The 17,233-nt window shown below is 45.0% G+C and overlaps 1 protein-coding gene across 1 annotated transcript in view; it reads right to left on the reverse strand.

Annotated features, from left to right (window-relative positions):
• Positions 1–14,300: 14,300 nt before the first annotated feature.
• ccni (cyclin I) overlaps positions 14,301–17,233 on the reverse strand; it is a 32,093-nt gene continuing 29,160 nt past the window's right edge. The window contains exon 7 of the mRNA XM_039758818.1: positions 14,301–15,614. Coding sequence (XP_039614752.1) covers positions 15,171–15,614 — 444 coding nt within the window. The 3' untranslated portion in view covers positions 14,301–15,170. The remainder of the gene's footprint in view (positions 15,615–17,233) is intronic.

The following is a 17,233-nucleotide window of genomic DNA, read 5'->3' on the forward strand; positions in this document are numbered from 1 at the left end:
CTCATAACAGCTGCTGCATGGCCTCCACTCGGTGACGCCACCAAAGAAATGCAGTGCTGTGCAGGAGACCAGTAAGCCTCGACGTGGCTGCCACCGGTGATGCAGTAATTCACCATCAGTGCCTGAGTGCTGAGTATTATAAGCAAAGAAACAACTTAACAGTGTTAAATTATTCATTTTGGAATTAATGAATGAGAGATGCAAAACTATTGAACCCTCAGCTTCTGGTTATGTGATTGTAGTTTGCTGCGTAATTGAGGAGCTGGGGTGTCGGAGCGTTTGCCCCTCAGGGGGAGAGCTGAGCAGATAGTTAACCAGGAAAATTCGGATTCAGACATTCCTGCTAACATTTCTGAACTGTTTATTTCACCGTTATATTGTGTTCTGATTATTATTTATTCTTAAGAGTTTTGCGGGTTAAGTTGTCTGATGCCATTTTGTATTGATAATGTCTAATAAAAGGGAACAGCAAGCAATGTATCTTAATATTAATAAACAGAAGTGAAGTGTTTCTGTAAGATGGATATTTCATAAGCAAGCTACATATTATTAAAAACACTGACTATCAATTGAACTTCACCGCTGCCTACAATGATTCAAAAATGAATCCCTCAGTCCAAAGGTAGTTCGCACTCCTCGGCAGAACAGGCAAAGTCTACGCAAGGGGGTCTGGAGGGAGAACTCCGTCTGATTGTTGATCCTAAGATTCAAGAGGAGCCCTGGCTATGGGACAGCAGAGCAGCTCTCCTCCGTGGCGCAGTCGCTGGTCTACAAGTGTTCTGTAGAATTGGAGGGGCATATGACTGTGTCCCTCACTCCGCAGGTGTTCTGGGAAATACTTGGGTAACATGGCTGCCCTCGTGTGCCACTTGTTTCCTATATCATTGCAGTAAGTGCTGTGCACGAATACCAGCCGTTACAGTAAGTCGTGTTTATTCACTGTGGGTGTCGGACTCCGTCATGGCCGTCTCCGTCTGCGTCTTGTCACCTCTCCTGTTTTTGAATTTCATGGACAGGCAAGGGTGTGAGGATGTCCAGAGGGGGGTTATGGATAGCATTATTTCTTTAAGCAGATGATGTTGTAGCAGGTGCCACATGTACTAGTGGCTTTGTGTTAGTTGGCCTCTATGCCAGAAAAAATTAATTGCTGTGGGTTTGCCCCATTATGGGGGTCTGCGTCTTTAAGGAGGAGGTACAGCGTGGATGGGATTGATTGCCTGGAAAGGATTTAACCCAGAAGAGGAGGAGGAGAGAGAGCGCCATTGGGTGGTGAAGTGAGGAGCCACACTGTGTTGGCACTGAACATCTGCAGTGTGTGCCACCTGCTGGAAGATTGGATTTTTGTCTTCAGGATACAAGAGAGACAGGCACGTCTCATAAGATGAACTTTTTTTGTATCTATTCTGGAATAACCAGTGTGTTGACCTGTAGGACAGAATGTTGTTATTGCTGGCATCAGCTGACCACGTATTCCGTTTTATCTCCAGCACATCGTCGTCCTCTGACATCTATAAGGACAGTAAAAGCAGACTGGAAGATTTCTGTGAAACGGCTAATTTACAGAGATTGCATCTCACCCTAATTTACTCATTTCTGACTTTATGTTAGTGACGTAGGTGTTGTTTAGTGGGTTATGTCAAAATGTTTGTTGTTTGCAAATGTAGTTACTGCTTTTCATTGAGTGCTGATCTTAGGCATGTGGTGAGCGGGTCAAACTGGACGAGTGTTGGTCACGGAACCCAGAAATACTTTAGTTACGTATTGTAAGTATTACTGAAGATAGCCGTGTTCTGGTCGTGCAGCTCTTAGTTAGTCTCCCGGGGTTGAGGTACAATGTTGTCCACTTCGTCTCATCTGTCTGTGACCTTCAGCACGCACTGCTGAGCATGAAGTGGTTGGGATGAAGGGGGCTTGTGGTCCGGGTTTGTGGTGCACTTTTTGTCTTTTTTTGTATATACAGTACACTCGTTTCTTCTTCTTGTAAGTAAGTTTGGGATTTGTTGGACTTTGTTTTGTATAGTTTCTTCCTGATCACATTTTTATTTAGGAAGACTACCGCTTTTGTGTACATACATATTTTTCTTTGATTATTTTCATTATAGGACCGGCAAAAACCACTGTAAATATGATTCACTATTTTTGATTGGAACCTTGCTTTTTGTGTTTTTGTACACCAGTAAAGTTAAACCCACTGTTTTTCTTGGAAATACCATCTGTTTGTGTCTTTGTCTCCATGTCTGATGTCCCTCAAGTCTGATCCCCGGAATGGAGTCTGCTGCCAACCTTTCCACTACACGGGGTGTCACAGGTTCTCTTTCTCAGGGAAAAGAGTGAACTGCTCTCTCGAGCTGAGTGAGGAACGCTGGCCCTTAGTAGATTAACAAGTGTGGGAAAAAGAAACACAAACTTGACAACTGCATGGGAAAGAAGCTGGAGCAATCTGTGGTGATGAAGAAGGCAAAACTCTCCACCAGTATGTGGTCAATGACTAAAAGGATGATTCAGCAAGTACAAGCATCAGAAATGAGGTTTCTTCACAAGGCCGCTGGACCAACACTTTGTGATACGGTGAGAAGCTCAGCAATTTGGGAGAGCATCTCAGTTGAAACCAGCTGAGGTGGTTTGGGCATATTGTGAGGATGCCACCCATGGATGGCTCCCCCTGAAGCTGCTCCAGACATGTCCCACCAGTTGGAAACCAGGCAGCAGACTCTGGACACACTGGAGGGACTGTATCTCTCGGCTGACTTAGGGAGGAATTCCCCAGGAAGAGCTGGAATCTGAAGTTGTAGACAGGGAAGTCTGAGCTGACCTGTTTGGCCTACTGCCACTGCTGCCTTTACCAGGGAAACCATTTTCAGAAGAGGAGTTGAGATGGATATAGTTTATTTTATTTTGCTTCAACTGCAGCACAATTGAAGAATGACATTAATATAAATGTTTTCATCAAGATCTGATTTTTCCATTTCATTTACATAATAAGGTACAGTATTGGCTTGCTGTCGTTTACTGTTGAAGTCACACTTTATGCCTTGAGCTCAAGTGCTAAAACATCTCATTTCTCTTTACTTCACCTCGGCCTAAAACTCACAGCATCACTGCCAAACTAGAGGGAATTGTGTGTGGTCCTCCTCCACAGAAGGGGCAGGATGCTCGCCCATTACTTGTCCAACGTTTGTGGACATGAGTCTCACAAGGTTCACTGATTGTCTCCACTCTCCATTTAAACTAACCGCCTCAGAGGAAGATGACATGGCAGTCAAGTGTGAAGATGGCACCACAAACACTGGGAACTCTGACTGTCATGTTCATTTTGAGGTACAGACTGAGAGGAGCATAAGGGTCAAATGTGACGAAACAGCCAGCAGATCATTCACACAAGGAGGAGTGACGAGAAACCTGAGCTCAATAAACACATCTACAGCAAGCACCTCCGGTCTAGCCGTCTGATTAGAAGACACAGAGTCACCCGAAGTGTCACACAGAGAACATGCTGACCATCACAATGCTGGGGCTCTGCACATGGTGGAATCTGAAAGGCTGCTGTCTGGGAGAACAAGATGTACACCTGTACAGTTCTGAATAGCTTCATGTGAGCTGTCATCAAGCAGTCGTGCCTTTCAAGTGACTACACTAGGCTTAGTTTGTCCTTAACGCCCAGTCATCTCTCTGTCTATTCTGTATTGTTACAGTTTCCATCCTTATTGGGGGCTTCTCTGAGTCCTTGCACTCCACAGATGTCTGTAGCTGTCATGGGGCTCCAGCTTTTTAGCAGTATCCATAGAGAACATGCAGCCATGTCACATCAACCTAACAGAGTAGCCACCATCAGCATAGTAGAGAGTGATGAAGATCTTTCAAAGCTCTGTTACAGGCCAGAATTCTCCACGCTGCTATGATTCAGAAAGTCTCTTGTGTATCTGGTTGAGGTCTTCCATCCTGGCATTTACTTGTAGTTCCAAAAATTCTAAAGCAGACTGGACCAGTTACAATGAAATCTGTTTTCTATTGAAAGCCCGTCGTTTCAAATCCGTATTCTCGTCTGACTTCTACTCTCCTTCAGCTACTTCACATGGGAAGCTGGAATATGAGAGTCAGGAAAGTTCGATTCTCGATTCTCTGTGTGTTCAGTTTTGAGTACATTGCCTTGGTTATGGAGCTGAGGAACGTTCTTGGGTGCCAGTGAGAGTTGTTCACACTCATATAAGTTAATGTGTTCATTTAATTTAAGAAACTCTCCATGAATTCAAACAATCAGGATTGTGCAAAGAACGTTTCATTTTTGCTTTATTACTTATTATTTTTAGTGTTCTTTTGTTGTTTCTTGTTTTGATGTTGATCTGGTTTTCAAGTATAAGTTTAGTTTGAGCCTCAGAACTCTGGTATTCCAGGAAAATGAAGGAATAATTTGCTCAAAAGATTGTGTTGAGGAATGGACTGGGAGAATTGAAGTTTCACAGGCTAAATAAAAGGATTGTTAGCCAAAAAGTCAAGAGACACCTAATAACCAACCCCAAAGCGTCAAACAAAAGTCGAAGTCCGAAAAATATATGGTCGTTCCCTAACATGATTTATTTTCTGCAGATTTCAGTTTGCACGTTAATTTCAATTCGAAAACTTGGATGTGAAGTGCTGTGCTCCACCATCTTAAATACCGTCAGCAACATGACGCTGCGAGTCACGTCATCACCGGTCATATGACGAGCGCCCAGCTGTAGAGGCAAGAAACAAGTCGTCCACCGTCGTGAGAACACAAAAGGGCGATGACAGTGAAAAAGGTGGTAAACACAATAAAGTCACAAAATAACGCTCATAATAATTAAACATTATACAAACAAAATGACCTCCGCCAGTCCTTGGTTTGCCCTTAAGTACAGGCCTCTGCCCCTCACTGGACTTCTGTGACAGTACAGTGCCCAAGGCTTGGGGGCACAGAGAGCCCAGGTAGGGGCTGCTCGAGGGATGTCAGACTGGGACACACAATGGGTTTGGGAAACTGAGGGAAACCCGCTAAGGTAAGTCAACAGAGAGCACCAGCCCAGAAGGGTTGTTTTCTTCGCTTATTTCTCATTGGCAGTTACATTGTTAGTACATTTTCTTTGAAATGTTGTGTTCATGCCCGTGCCCTTCATTAAAAATAAATACGTCATCACAATCCGGGGATTCCGGAATCGAAAATCACGGCTTCATCAGGATATTCAGATACTTTATGCTTTTTTAACATTTATTTTTTGCATTTCCTGTTTTATAAAATACTAGGCAACCGTACCATACGGCGCATAATCAGGCCGTTTTTTTAATGATTTTTAAGCACAGGGAGAAAATTAACATTTGAAAAATCGGAAATGTAATAAATGAGCAAGAAAAGCAACATTGTAACAATGCACGGAACGAACCAACACACAATCGTCTGTGCGGCGCTCAGGCGCGGAGGGTGGAATGGGCGGAGAGGAGAAGGACGTCCACTCGCTCCCTCCATCATGCTAGTCTGCTGATTTCTCATCCAGTATGCACTGCTTGCTCATGTGCTCACCTCTAATTCGTCACTCGAGTTGTTGTCGTCTGTGCGCAGTCCAGATGCAGCTGTGACTCACGTAGACTTTTCATTACTCTGTGCGGTTTTGGCTGCCTTTCTATATATAATCAACCAAGACACCCGACCACGGTGGTAGCCAGGTGGGAGGGCGGTGTGTACAAAGTGCAGGAGCATCTAAGAAGACGCATGTTTGTCGCGGATGCGAATTACTGTATGTAGCGTGTAAAACAGTTTGCTATGGTGCACGCGTCGCGTCGTAACCGAAAACTTCGGTTTTTAAAGACTGCTTACTTCATTGTGTATACGACTGTAGGTGAATGAAAAGATGTAACTCTGGACAGGGCAACATACAATACAGCGTTTTACACGCTGCATACAGCGATTTACATCCGCAACAAACATCTTCAATCGTCTTAGATGGTGCTGTCGCGTCCACCCACGCTCTCAAAGCACATACACTGCCTGGTCATGTGACCGCTCGTAAGAGCAACTAACAGAGACTCGCCCACCAACTGTAAGACTATGGGATACCCCTCGCAAACTGCTCTACACGCCACATACAGCGATTCACAGCCACGACATGATTTTTCTTAGATGGTCCTGTCGCGTCCACCCTCGCACTTGAAGCATACACACTGCCTGGTCATGTGCCCGGTCGCAAGAGCAACTGACAGAGACCTGGCCACCGAGTCTAAGACCATGGGAAACCCCTCGGAAACTGTTTTTTCACGCTTCATACAACGATTCACATCCGCGACAAACAAACTGTTTTACACGGCGCATACAGCGATTTACATCCGTGACAAACATGCCTCCTCCTAGATAGTCCTGCCGCGTCGTGTGGTGCCTCTGTGTGAACCGGTCAGGCACAGAGAAGGTCGGCTGCTGACAGAGCATCTCGACTGTTGCAGGGCCTGCATTGGTGAAGCAGGTGAGACGGTAATGAAACAGAGGCACAGGGCTTATTGGTTTTTAAAGACTGCTTCCTTCATTGTGCTTTAACCTCAGTTTTAAAGGATTGTTTTAAGGATCCCATGGGATACCCCTTTGCAAACTGTTTTACACGCTGCATATAGCGATTCACTTCCGCGAGAAACATGCCTCTATGAACAGTCTACGTGGCTCAGAGGTGCATGTGGACTCTACGACAGACGAACATAAATGACGCCATTTTTCCTGTGTTGCCGGCCGAGTTGGTGGGCGTGGTTCTGTGAGTTGTCGTATCCAATGGTCTTAGAGTTGATGGGCGTGGCTCCTTCCTGCGTGCGCCATGGGCGTCTTACTTGTCAGCGGCTTAGTGAATTCACGCCCCTTCCGACGTGCTTTCCATGGTTGTCTTGCTTTCCGAATTTAAAGTCATGTTTTGCACGTTTCCATACTGTCCTCTCATTTGTACTTCTTGAGTATGGGTGCTGCCTACAGAAGGCAACCAAGTTTGTAGATTTCACACATCTTCCTCGGTAAGTAGTGTTGGAACTCGGGCCATTTTGGTTGTTTTTTCACCTGCTTTTTGGTTTACTGATTGGGATTTAGCATTTTGATTCCAACGATCGTCTGCTTTTGACCCACGTTATGTTACAATGTTAATTCTCCATTCACCTTGTGGTCCGGCTCCATTTAGAAATGCATTTTCTGACACTTCAGAACATCTTTAATGGTGGCAGCATGACAGGGAACTGGTGACAGGAGTCCCACAGCACCTAAAATGGCCTTTACTCTGACAGAGTCGTCAATCTGTGGACAGCTCAGAGTTGTAAGAAAAGCACGATGGGGAAAAAAAAATTGGAAACAGCAGCGAGTGTTCTGATTGGTCGGTCTGTCAGACATTTTCTAAGCTTAGTCCTGACCAGGGTCATGGGGGTGCTGAAGCCTGTCCCAGCTAGCATAGGGCTCAAGGCAGGATAAGCCCTGGACAGGATGCCAGTCCAGTACCAAGGCGAACACACACACACACACACACACTAGGGCCAAATTAGAGTCAACAGTCCATGTAACATGCGTGTCTTTGGACTGTGGGAGGAAACAGGAGCACCCGGAGAAAACTCACACCGACACGGGGAGAACATACAAACTCCACACAGGGAGGACCTGAGACTCTTCACGTTCTTTCGTTTGAACAGACGTTAGAGAATTTAGGTCTATTGAAAAGACCAGTCCTGGAGTCTTACATTTAGTGGTTTAACAAACAAACCAAATACTTGAAATTCTCAGATGATTGGGGTCAGTCATCGTTTCACTATTTGCAAAAAAAAAAAAACAAATCACTGATTTATCAGAAATTATTGGTCATTTAGCATAATTCATCTTATGTGCCAATAAATGACAAGATCAACAGCAGAACTCCTCAGTCAGCATGTGCTTAATCTAAAGATGTACAGAACGAGTCGAAGAGTTCTGTGGGAAAGAATGGGTTAAAAGACGCCCAGAGAGGACTTGGGACTCTCAGTGAACTTGTGAGCCTGGCTGGCTGTAGTGGGCTTTTGTTCATTTATTACTTATTTACCCGTCAAGGCAAGCGGCTTTATTGTCATACCATCCATACGGTGTATTGCAGCATACAGTGGCACAAAATAAAAGGACTGCAGTGCAACACACAGGAACACAAGGCAAGTGCAAGAGGCGTAAAGAACTGAGCTGTACTGTACTAGAAATAGACAAATACATAGAAGGTAACGAATAAGTGGAGACGCATAGTAATAATAAATAATAACAACAAATGTACTGCATATAAATAAAGTATATGAGGCAGATCTGAGGGCAGGGGGGCAGTACAGAGTTCAGAGTCCTTGGGTAGAAGCTGTTGTGGACCCTGCAGTACCTTCTGCAAGATGGAAGTGGGATAAAGAAACTGTAGGAGAGGTGGGTGCAGGCCTCCGCCATGCTACGGGCTTTGCAGATACAATGCTTTATTAAGGTGTCCTTAATGGAGGGTTGAGACGTCCCAGTGATCTTTACTGACAGTGTGCATATTCGGTGGTAGGACTGTACGGCCAGAGCCATCGCAGTTCCCAACCCAGACAAGTGCTGATGCTGGTCAGAACGTTCTTCATGGTGTGGTGGCAGAATGGGGTGAGAATGAGGCAGGTAGGCTTGAGTTCTTCAGGCAGTGTGGCGTAGTGGCTAAGGCTTTGGACTTCAAACCCTGAGGTTGTGGGTTCAAATCCCGTTACTAACACTGTGTGACTATGAGCCATCACCTGAGCTGCCGGTGGTCCAATTGGAAAACCAAAAGAAATGCAATGCATTATATCATAAACGTTGGCGCCAGCCAAACAAATACATGTAACATTTCTTCGGCCGACTGTGGAAGACATGGAGGTGGTGTTAGTTGACCAAGTAAGGTCAGGTGCACATCAAGGACTGTGGTGCAGTTGGCAGTGGGGTGTGGGGGGGGCATGGGCATTTCTAAAGTCAACAATCATCTTTTTGCTCCGTTTAATGTTAAAGAGGTTGCACTTGCACCTGTCCGCCAATTGTCACATCGCCATTCTGTAAGTTGACTCATCCCACCACCATTGTGTCATCTGCAAACGTCATGAATGTGTTAGCGCTGCACGCACCCGTACTGTTGTGAGTCCGCAGAGTGAAGAGAAGTGGGCTGAGTAAACAGCTCTGGGGGGCACCAGTGCTCAGTGTGATGCTGCTGGAGATGGCATTTCTGGGGTCTCACTGTTAGAAAGTCTGGGACCCAGTTGCAGAGGGAAGTGTTGTAGCCTAGCAGACTCGACCTCCCTATGGGCTTCTGAGAGATGAAGGAGATGAAGTCCATGAAACGCATTCTAGCAGAGAGCAAGTAGGGGGGACATGGCCAGATGAAGAGCAGATGGTATGGCAGCTCCAGTGCAGTGGTTTGGGCGAGAGGCAGACTGGAGAGGGTCATGTGATGCAGTGAGTCCAGCTTTCAGGGGACCCAAAACAAACCTCTCGAAGCACCTTATGATGACACGTGGGAGTGTGACAGTATAACAGTCATGGAGTCAACAGGCAGAGGACTTCTCTTTACACAAAACAAGAGGCAGCATTCACAGCAGCAACCTGGCAGCCATGATTGAAGAGGCCGTGTCACCGGCGGGCTCATCTGTCTGTCTGCCATCTGGCCAGTCCTCCTCGTCTAACCAGAGCAGGCACTGGGAATGAGGGCGGATAGGCAGCCACAAGGTGAGCACTTCTTTTTTAAATTCATTTATTTCATTAACAGGCTGATTTGCATTGTTACAAAATACTGAAACTGGCCAAACCAGTCATGGCGGCTGCTGCTGCTGCTGAGATCTCAGAGGCCGACATGTTTCTGCCTCTTTGTGAACGATGACAGCTTAACTGAATCTTGACGAGCTGCACCTTATTCTTATGTCTCCAATTCCATGTTGTGTTTTTAAAGTGGGTTATGCGGAAAATGCAAGGCACGACCCGTGTGGACTTTTTTTCTAATTTCCTTAAAAAATAAACGACAGAATGACTTGCCATGTCAGTTTACACACAGAATCGTCTAATAAGCCATGGCCCCTCACTGGAAGCAGAGGTACCCTCTGAAACCCCAATGCTCACCCAGGACCTCAAGGTTCAAAGCGCTAAGCCCCCCCGCCACTAACAGTTCTTATAATCAATTTATTCTGATAAGCCTCATAGTTTTATTTATTTTTATGCAGTGCCTGCACATTTGAGTCTCTCCACCAGGGGGAGACCACATCCACATTTCTGCTAAAGTTAACTGTGAGGCCTCAGCCTTCTTTTGACTTGAATGTGTTTTTCATTTGAAATTCAGCTTTTTGTGTCAAATTGGGGGCAAACAGATTAAAGTGAACTGTTGAGGCATTTTAATACAAGCCGTGTCAGACATTGGCAACCATGCTGCGAAATGCCAACAACCAGGAATCCAAAAGCAGATGCGGCTACCGAGGGTCCTCAGGCCCAGTCAGGGAGCACCGACTCAGCTGCGTGTTCACAGGGTCCGTGAAGGCTTCATGTCCATCTTTAATTGAGCATTTCGTGAACAAGGCATGGAAAAAGTGTGGCGTGCAGACCGTAAGAAAATGTCAAGTGAGAAGGATAAAGTGGTGTGAAGGAGGAAACACATTTGTAGGCGAGAGCTGCACTGCACTGTGCGTGACCTCCACGTCATGTTTATTATGGCCCTTTAAGAAGGATCTGCCAAGTGGTCTCCTGAATCCTGAGCCTCAAGTTTAAAATGTTTGATGGCTGATGAAGACCAAAGGGCGATCCTCGAGAAGCTTCAGGACCTGAGAGAGCAGCTGAGCGAGACCACCAGTTAATGGGGGCGCACATGATGGCAATATCAACAAATGATGGGGGTCTTATCAAGCTTATTTTAGTGTAACTTTTTAAAATTATTTCTATTTTATTTTCATAATTCTTTTCAGTTTCACATTCATTTTGAAGAATAACAACTTTGTTTCATTTTTCCATTATTAAAGAAATAATTAGTTTCACTTTAATTTTGCTTTCAGTTGTAAATGCATTTCAAACAGCTCCTGAACTAAGGGGCTTCTTAAAAGCCGGGCATGGAGGTCTTCTGTCCACTTTTTAAACGCATTAGACTGAGATGGTCACATTTTCATTTTTTCTTTCTTTCATAATATACCCTAAGGAAGCCCTGGATGACGAGGGAGGTCCAGTGTCTGTTGAAAGCCAGGAATACTGCATTCAGGTCTGGGGATGGGGCTCTTTACAGTGTAGCCAGAGCGAGCCTGAAGAGAGACATCCGAGAGGAGGATAGAGGACCATATGAGGAGCAACACCAATTAGGTATGGCAGGGTGTCCAGCACATCACCGGCTACAAATCCAGCAACTCCTCGGCTGCTGAGGGAGACGATTCTCTGGAATCTTTTTTGCTTGCTTTGAGGCGACACCAACACCAGCTCCATCACAGCCACCAGTTCACAACAGCAACATACTTACTCATGGTGGAAGAGTGTGAGGTGAGGCGAGTGATGAAGGTGAACCCGGGGCTGCAGGACCCAACGGTGTGGCTTGATGGGTGCTGAAAGACTGTGCAGATCAACTGGCCGGAATCTTCATTAGGATTTTCAACCAGTCCCTGTCCCAGGCCAAGGGCCCCATCCTGCCTCAGGTCCTCCATCATCGTTCTGCTGCCATCACGAACAGCCTGAATGATTTCTGCCCAGTGGCACTCACATCTGTCATCATGAAGTGCTTCGAGAAACTGTTGCGGAGTCATATCATCGCCTGCCTGCCAGCTGACCTGGACCCATTTCAATTTACTTACAAAGCAAATAGACCCACAGAGGACGCTGAAGCCACAGCCCTTCATGCTGCCCTGACCCACCTGGAGCAGCAGGGGAGTTACGCCAGACTGCTGTTTGTGGACTTCAGCTTGGCGTTTAACACCATCATCCCACAACGACTGGTGTCCAAACTGGCAGATCTGGGACTTCCATCACTCACCTGCAGCTGGATACTGGACTTCCCTTCTGAGTGCTCCCAGAGGGTCAGGCTGGGTCTCCACACCTCCACTGCTCTCAGCCTCAACACCGGGACGCCACAGGGTTGTGTGCTCAACCCGCTCCTCTACACCCTCTACCCCCACTCACCGTAGCAACAAGATCATAAAGTTCGTGGGTGACATGACGGTGGTCGGACTCATCTCGGGCAAGGAGGGTGAGCTGGCATACAAGGACGAGGAGAAGCGGCTGTCAGAGTGGTGCTCAGTCAATAACCTGCTCCTCAACATCACAAAAACGAAGACACTTGTTATTGACTTTAAAAAAAAACAAAACTGACATCCAGCCACTCACCATTGGCAGGGCCCGTGTGGAGAGGGTACTGGTGTTCAAGTTTCTGGGCATTGAGCTGGAGGATGACCTGACCTGGAGCTCCAACACCAAGGAGCTGCTGAAGAAGACGCAGCAGAGACTGTATTTTCTCTGGAAAAAACCATCTCCCGAAAAATCTGTTCCTTGCCTTTTATCACTGTTTCATCGAGAGTGTGCTCGCATACGGACTGCGTGTGTGGTACAGCAGCTGCACTTCCTCAGAAAGGAAAGCGCTCCACAGGGCTGTCAGGACAGCGGAGAGAACAATTGGCTGTACCCTCCCCACTCTGGAAGAAATCTACACCTCCCAATGCCGCAAAAAAGCAATAGACATTTCGCAGGATTTATCACATCCCGGTCATTGCCTCTTCCAGCTTTTGCCATCGGGCATGAGATACAGAGCAATGACAACCAGGAGAAACCACCTTAAAAATCCAAAAGCAATCATGGCTCTGAACTCAGAATAAAACTGCTATCATTCTCCCGATGTGCAATATAGGCATTAAGTGAACCGGTGCAATTTGTGTATTTTGTAAAATACTTTTATTACTATTCGTTCTGTTACTATTTTCTCTCTTCTTGTCTTTTTAACTCTTATGCCTTAGAGTCGACTGCACCATCAATTTCATTGTTCCTTTGTAAAAGTGACAATGACAATAAAGATCAATCGATCGATCTGTCTAAATCAGGGGGTCACAAGCCCCTATTGTTTCTAATGGTAGAGGGTCTTGAAGTTGGTCGCCATCTCCACTTCCAGCTGTGATGTGACACAGAATTCACTAAAGGGACCCCCCTCGATTTACCCAGGACCACCACCCCAGTGGGTCACAAAGACAGTTGAATGTGAACAAGGTTGAGAAACATCACCCTAACTCAGGGGTCCTCAATTTCAGTAGATGAGGCCTGGAGACGATGAAGATTTATTTATTCTTCCCACTTAATCACTCAATTAGAGGCAGGCTGCTCAGTGGACATTGTTGTCATTGTCAAGTCCTTAAGGCCCCGTCACACTACAGCACGTCTCTAGAGGGTCTAGTCGTGTAATCGGACGTCCTCAGGTGAAAAGTTTAGCAACTGCACTCTTAAAAGTCTGACTAGACCGCCGGCTGGAAGTGTACTTGTGGTTATTATTATCTTGAAGTGAAATTTGTGGGCCTTGCCAAAAAGATAAAAAATATTAAAAACACAAACACACACCCATATATACACTAAAGAAATAAAATAAACATTGAACAGTCATACACATACACTCAATCACCTGTTAGGCACTTTTGGCATTGGAATCCAAATGCCTGTCTCATGGCACAAGTCACCAGGTCCACTATGGCTCAATTACATTATTACACACTGGCGGCATTCACAGGTATATCTGTATGATGTAAATCTTAAAACTTGATTTGGATGGAATTGTGGAGTGTTTCAATAATAGCTATACCGGAGTCTGGACGCACAGACTTTAACGGCCCAATAGCACCTCCCAGAGGGCAGCAGGGCAAGCAAGTGATGACTGGCAACCCTACAGCAGCAAGTGGTATGGAAAACTTCCTTCAAGGAGGGCATCTGGGAGCTGACGATCTTCTGAGCCATGTTCAAAATTAGTTCTGGGTTTTCCACGATTCTGATCCTGAAGCCACTGAGGGAATTCGATGACTAAACTGGGGACCTTTTACAGGTCACTGTTGGGTAGGAAAGAGCACATCATGGTCGGTGTGACCCTCTGGTTAAAATGCATGCGGTCGGGCAGTGCGTCCTTATGGTGAAAGTGTGTTGGACTGTACAGCTCACGTTCACCTCCTCTCAGGAGTATAAAAACATGCGACCCTTTAAACGCTGCTGCAATGTGATGTTGGTAGAGTTTACACACAGATATTTATTTTAGCCAAACTGATTAAGTGGACATAAATAAGACAATCACTGCATGGAATGAAAGATCAAACTCTGGGAAGGAAAAAAGAAACCAAACTGACCAAAAGGCAATGCAAAGACCCCAGGTTTTATTGCTACCGGATTGTTCAATGACACAGCGACTCTTACTCCGACTCAGAGACAGGCTGATGAATGAGCTTGTTGCCGACAGTCTAATAATGAATACAGAGTTTGTGAAATTCAGATTCCTTTTCTCCTTTAAAGCGTTCACAAAGGACTTTGCAAACAAACACCACTGCAGCACAATATTACATACAGATGTTACAATGTTGCTACCCCTTAAAAACCACAAACATTAAAGGAAGTTTACTGCTAAGGAACAAAACATTCCATATTAGGCTGCTTACTGGGGAACGGAGTTTGTCAAAGATCTGAGATCAGAGCTACAGCAGAGACCCTGGCTGAAATCCTACAAAACAGAGGAGGCCATTTTGGAAATATCTGACAGCAACATTTTCTCAGTAATTCAGCCGTCTTTACTCCCCTCACATTATGTACGCAGTGCGGCTGAGTACTCATCTGCTGCAATGACAGTTTGATGCTCTTACAACTTTTGGATTTTATACTTAGTTGGGCATCGTGAAAGTAGCAGCTTGAAACAAGCGAAAGGGAAGGATGCTATAGCTAACAGCAAAGAGAGGAGACTCAACAAGCCTGAAGAGCAAAGCAATAGATGCAGATGGGCATTGAAGACTATGCGGACACAAGTTATTTTTATTCTTTTTCCTTAAGTCCATCGTTTTTAATTTTTTTTGTATCTTTTAGTATATTTTTTTTGCTGAAAAATGAGTACTATATGATCAGCTCTAAAATCATTTCTCTTGGCTCATTTCACGACAGCCTGGTAAGAATACTTAGAGCCAGTGCACTCGCTGTACTCCCCGAGTCTTGCAAAGAAAGAAAAAAAAAAAAAAGGTTACATGACGCTAACAGACTGCAGGGGGGGGCAGGGGGAGAGGCTGCTTTCCTGGCGCACCAAAGTGACCCCACAGGTCTCCGCTGCTGCTCCCTCCTGAGCGCTGTCTTCATTGTATAGCCGCTTGATTCCGTCGTAGAATTCATCAACTTCCATTTCTTCCACCTTGCGTTTGGTGGAGGCTTGCTTATATCTAAATGGGGCCAAGTGATGGCAAGAAGCAGCAAGCCCACTAGGGTGCCCACTGCTTCTGATCGCCATCTCAAGCCCCGTTTCTGGAATGGTGGAGATAGGTGGGTCTTGAATTGCAGCCCTGTCATGAGGGATCAGGCTCTGTTTGAGGGGCTGGTAGATGTACACAGTGTTGGGTGGCAAGGGAACGTCACGTGAGGATAAGGAACGTGCCACCAGCTCTCTGCATCGAACAAGCTGGGAGCTGTCAATCTACAAAAAAGCAAAAAGGACACGTGACACTTCATTTACTTGATTCATCGTGGCGCATTTACAGTTGCACAAGCAGTTTCATTTGATTGTCATGATTTCCAATTTCAATTATAATTTAGATTTACAGATAGTGTAAAAACTGAACAGTAAAAGGGTGCCCTTGAGTGTTTGGTAGCAACTTTTAAATCTGGAACTTCATGGAGATTTCTGACTTAAGTTTCAATGTTGAAGCTCATGTAAATAAACTGGACCAGTCGGGCTTTTAACACCTGAGGAGCACGGCAAAGACCAGAACCTCTGTAACACCTGAAGACGCTAGAAGGGTCATTCGTGCCTCTGTCACATCTCGTCTTGAGCACTGCAATGCTTTGTTTGCCACACTGAACTGTTCTCCTCTTGCCTGGCTGGTGCCGAATGCTGAAGCTATGTAAACTTACAGAATTGAAACTTCACGATCTCAATTATGGCTTCCGGTCCAATTTAGAATCCATTTTAAAAGTGGAAAGTTCATCCAGTTTAGGGTTATGGGGTCCCAGTGGGTAAACAGTAAGAACCAGTCATGGTCAGAAAATATACAAATTACATACTGGCAACTTTTAAGACCGTGCGTGAGTTTTATCCTGTATATGTTCTGAATTGCTAAAAACAGAGAGAGCACGGAGATCATCTAGTTAAGAGTCAAGTCCAGATTAGGGGGCAAAGGTGATGGCAGCGTCTTCTGTGACGGCACCTGACTTTGGAGTAGCTGGCGGTAAAATCAGCTGATTCAGTAGCAGCTTTGAAATCTTTATTTAAAGTCTCATTTTCATCCTTTAGCCTTGTTATTAGTTCTTAACTGTAAATTTATTTTAAGCAGTGTGTAAAATCTCTGATTTCATATGGACTTGTTACTGGTATGTATTTCAAAAAGAAGCACTTTGTGCCATTTGGCTTGAAAAATTCTATATAAATAAAAGTTGTTAAAGAAGGAAGACTTGTAGACACCATGGAGTTTTAACAACAAAAATGAAAACATGAACGTCTAGTTAATTATTTTAAGACTTGCATGTCCTTAAGGACTGCAACTAACAATTAATCGATAATCTTTTAATTACTTTTTCAGTTAATTGATTAATCTAACAATTATTTTGCCAAGTTAATTAAATACAAAGTTTAATTATCAAAAACACAAAATGGACAACTGTTTCAACTGTGCTTGCAGGGGGTCTCAATCCACGTGGCAGTGTGCCTTCCTCCTGGAACCACCACATGTGACTGAAGCGACAGACGCTGTCAGATTGCAAGACCACCCTCTCTTATGGACGACAACAATAAGAAACGGGGGGAAATGGGGGCCACTTTAGTGAAGCCTTCTTATCATGGCAACAATTATTCATTCCACGGAGGACTTTGAAATGTTTTTACATATACTTCTAAGTATATGTTACCTTTCATTTGTTGGGTTCTGTTTATTGTTTATGCTAATAAAGGCAGAAATATTGGAAACCTAACACTAAGTGAAATCCCTGGCCCGAAATAAAAATCTATGCAGTTTTAAAAACTCCCGATGGATCCTCGGCCAATCTTTTTTTAAACTGACTGCTGTGGAAAAGCAGACTAAGCTGAGTATTCATCGTACA

The sequence above is a fragment of the Polypterus senegalus genome, chromosome 7, assembly GCF_016835505.1.
Source record: "Polypterus senegalus isolate Bchr_013 chromosome 7, ASM1683550v1, whole genome shotgun sequence".
Lineage (NCBI taxonomy): Eukaryota > Metazoa > Chordata > Cladistia > Polypteriformes > Polypteridae > Polypterus > Polypterus senegalus.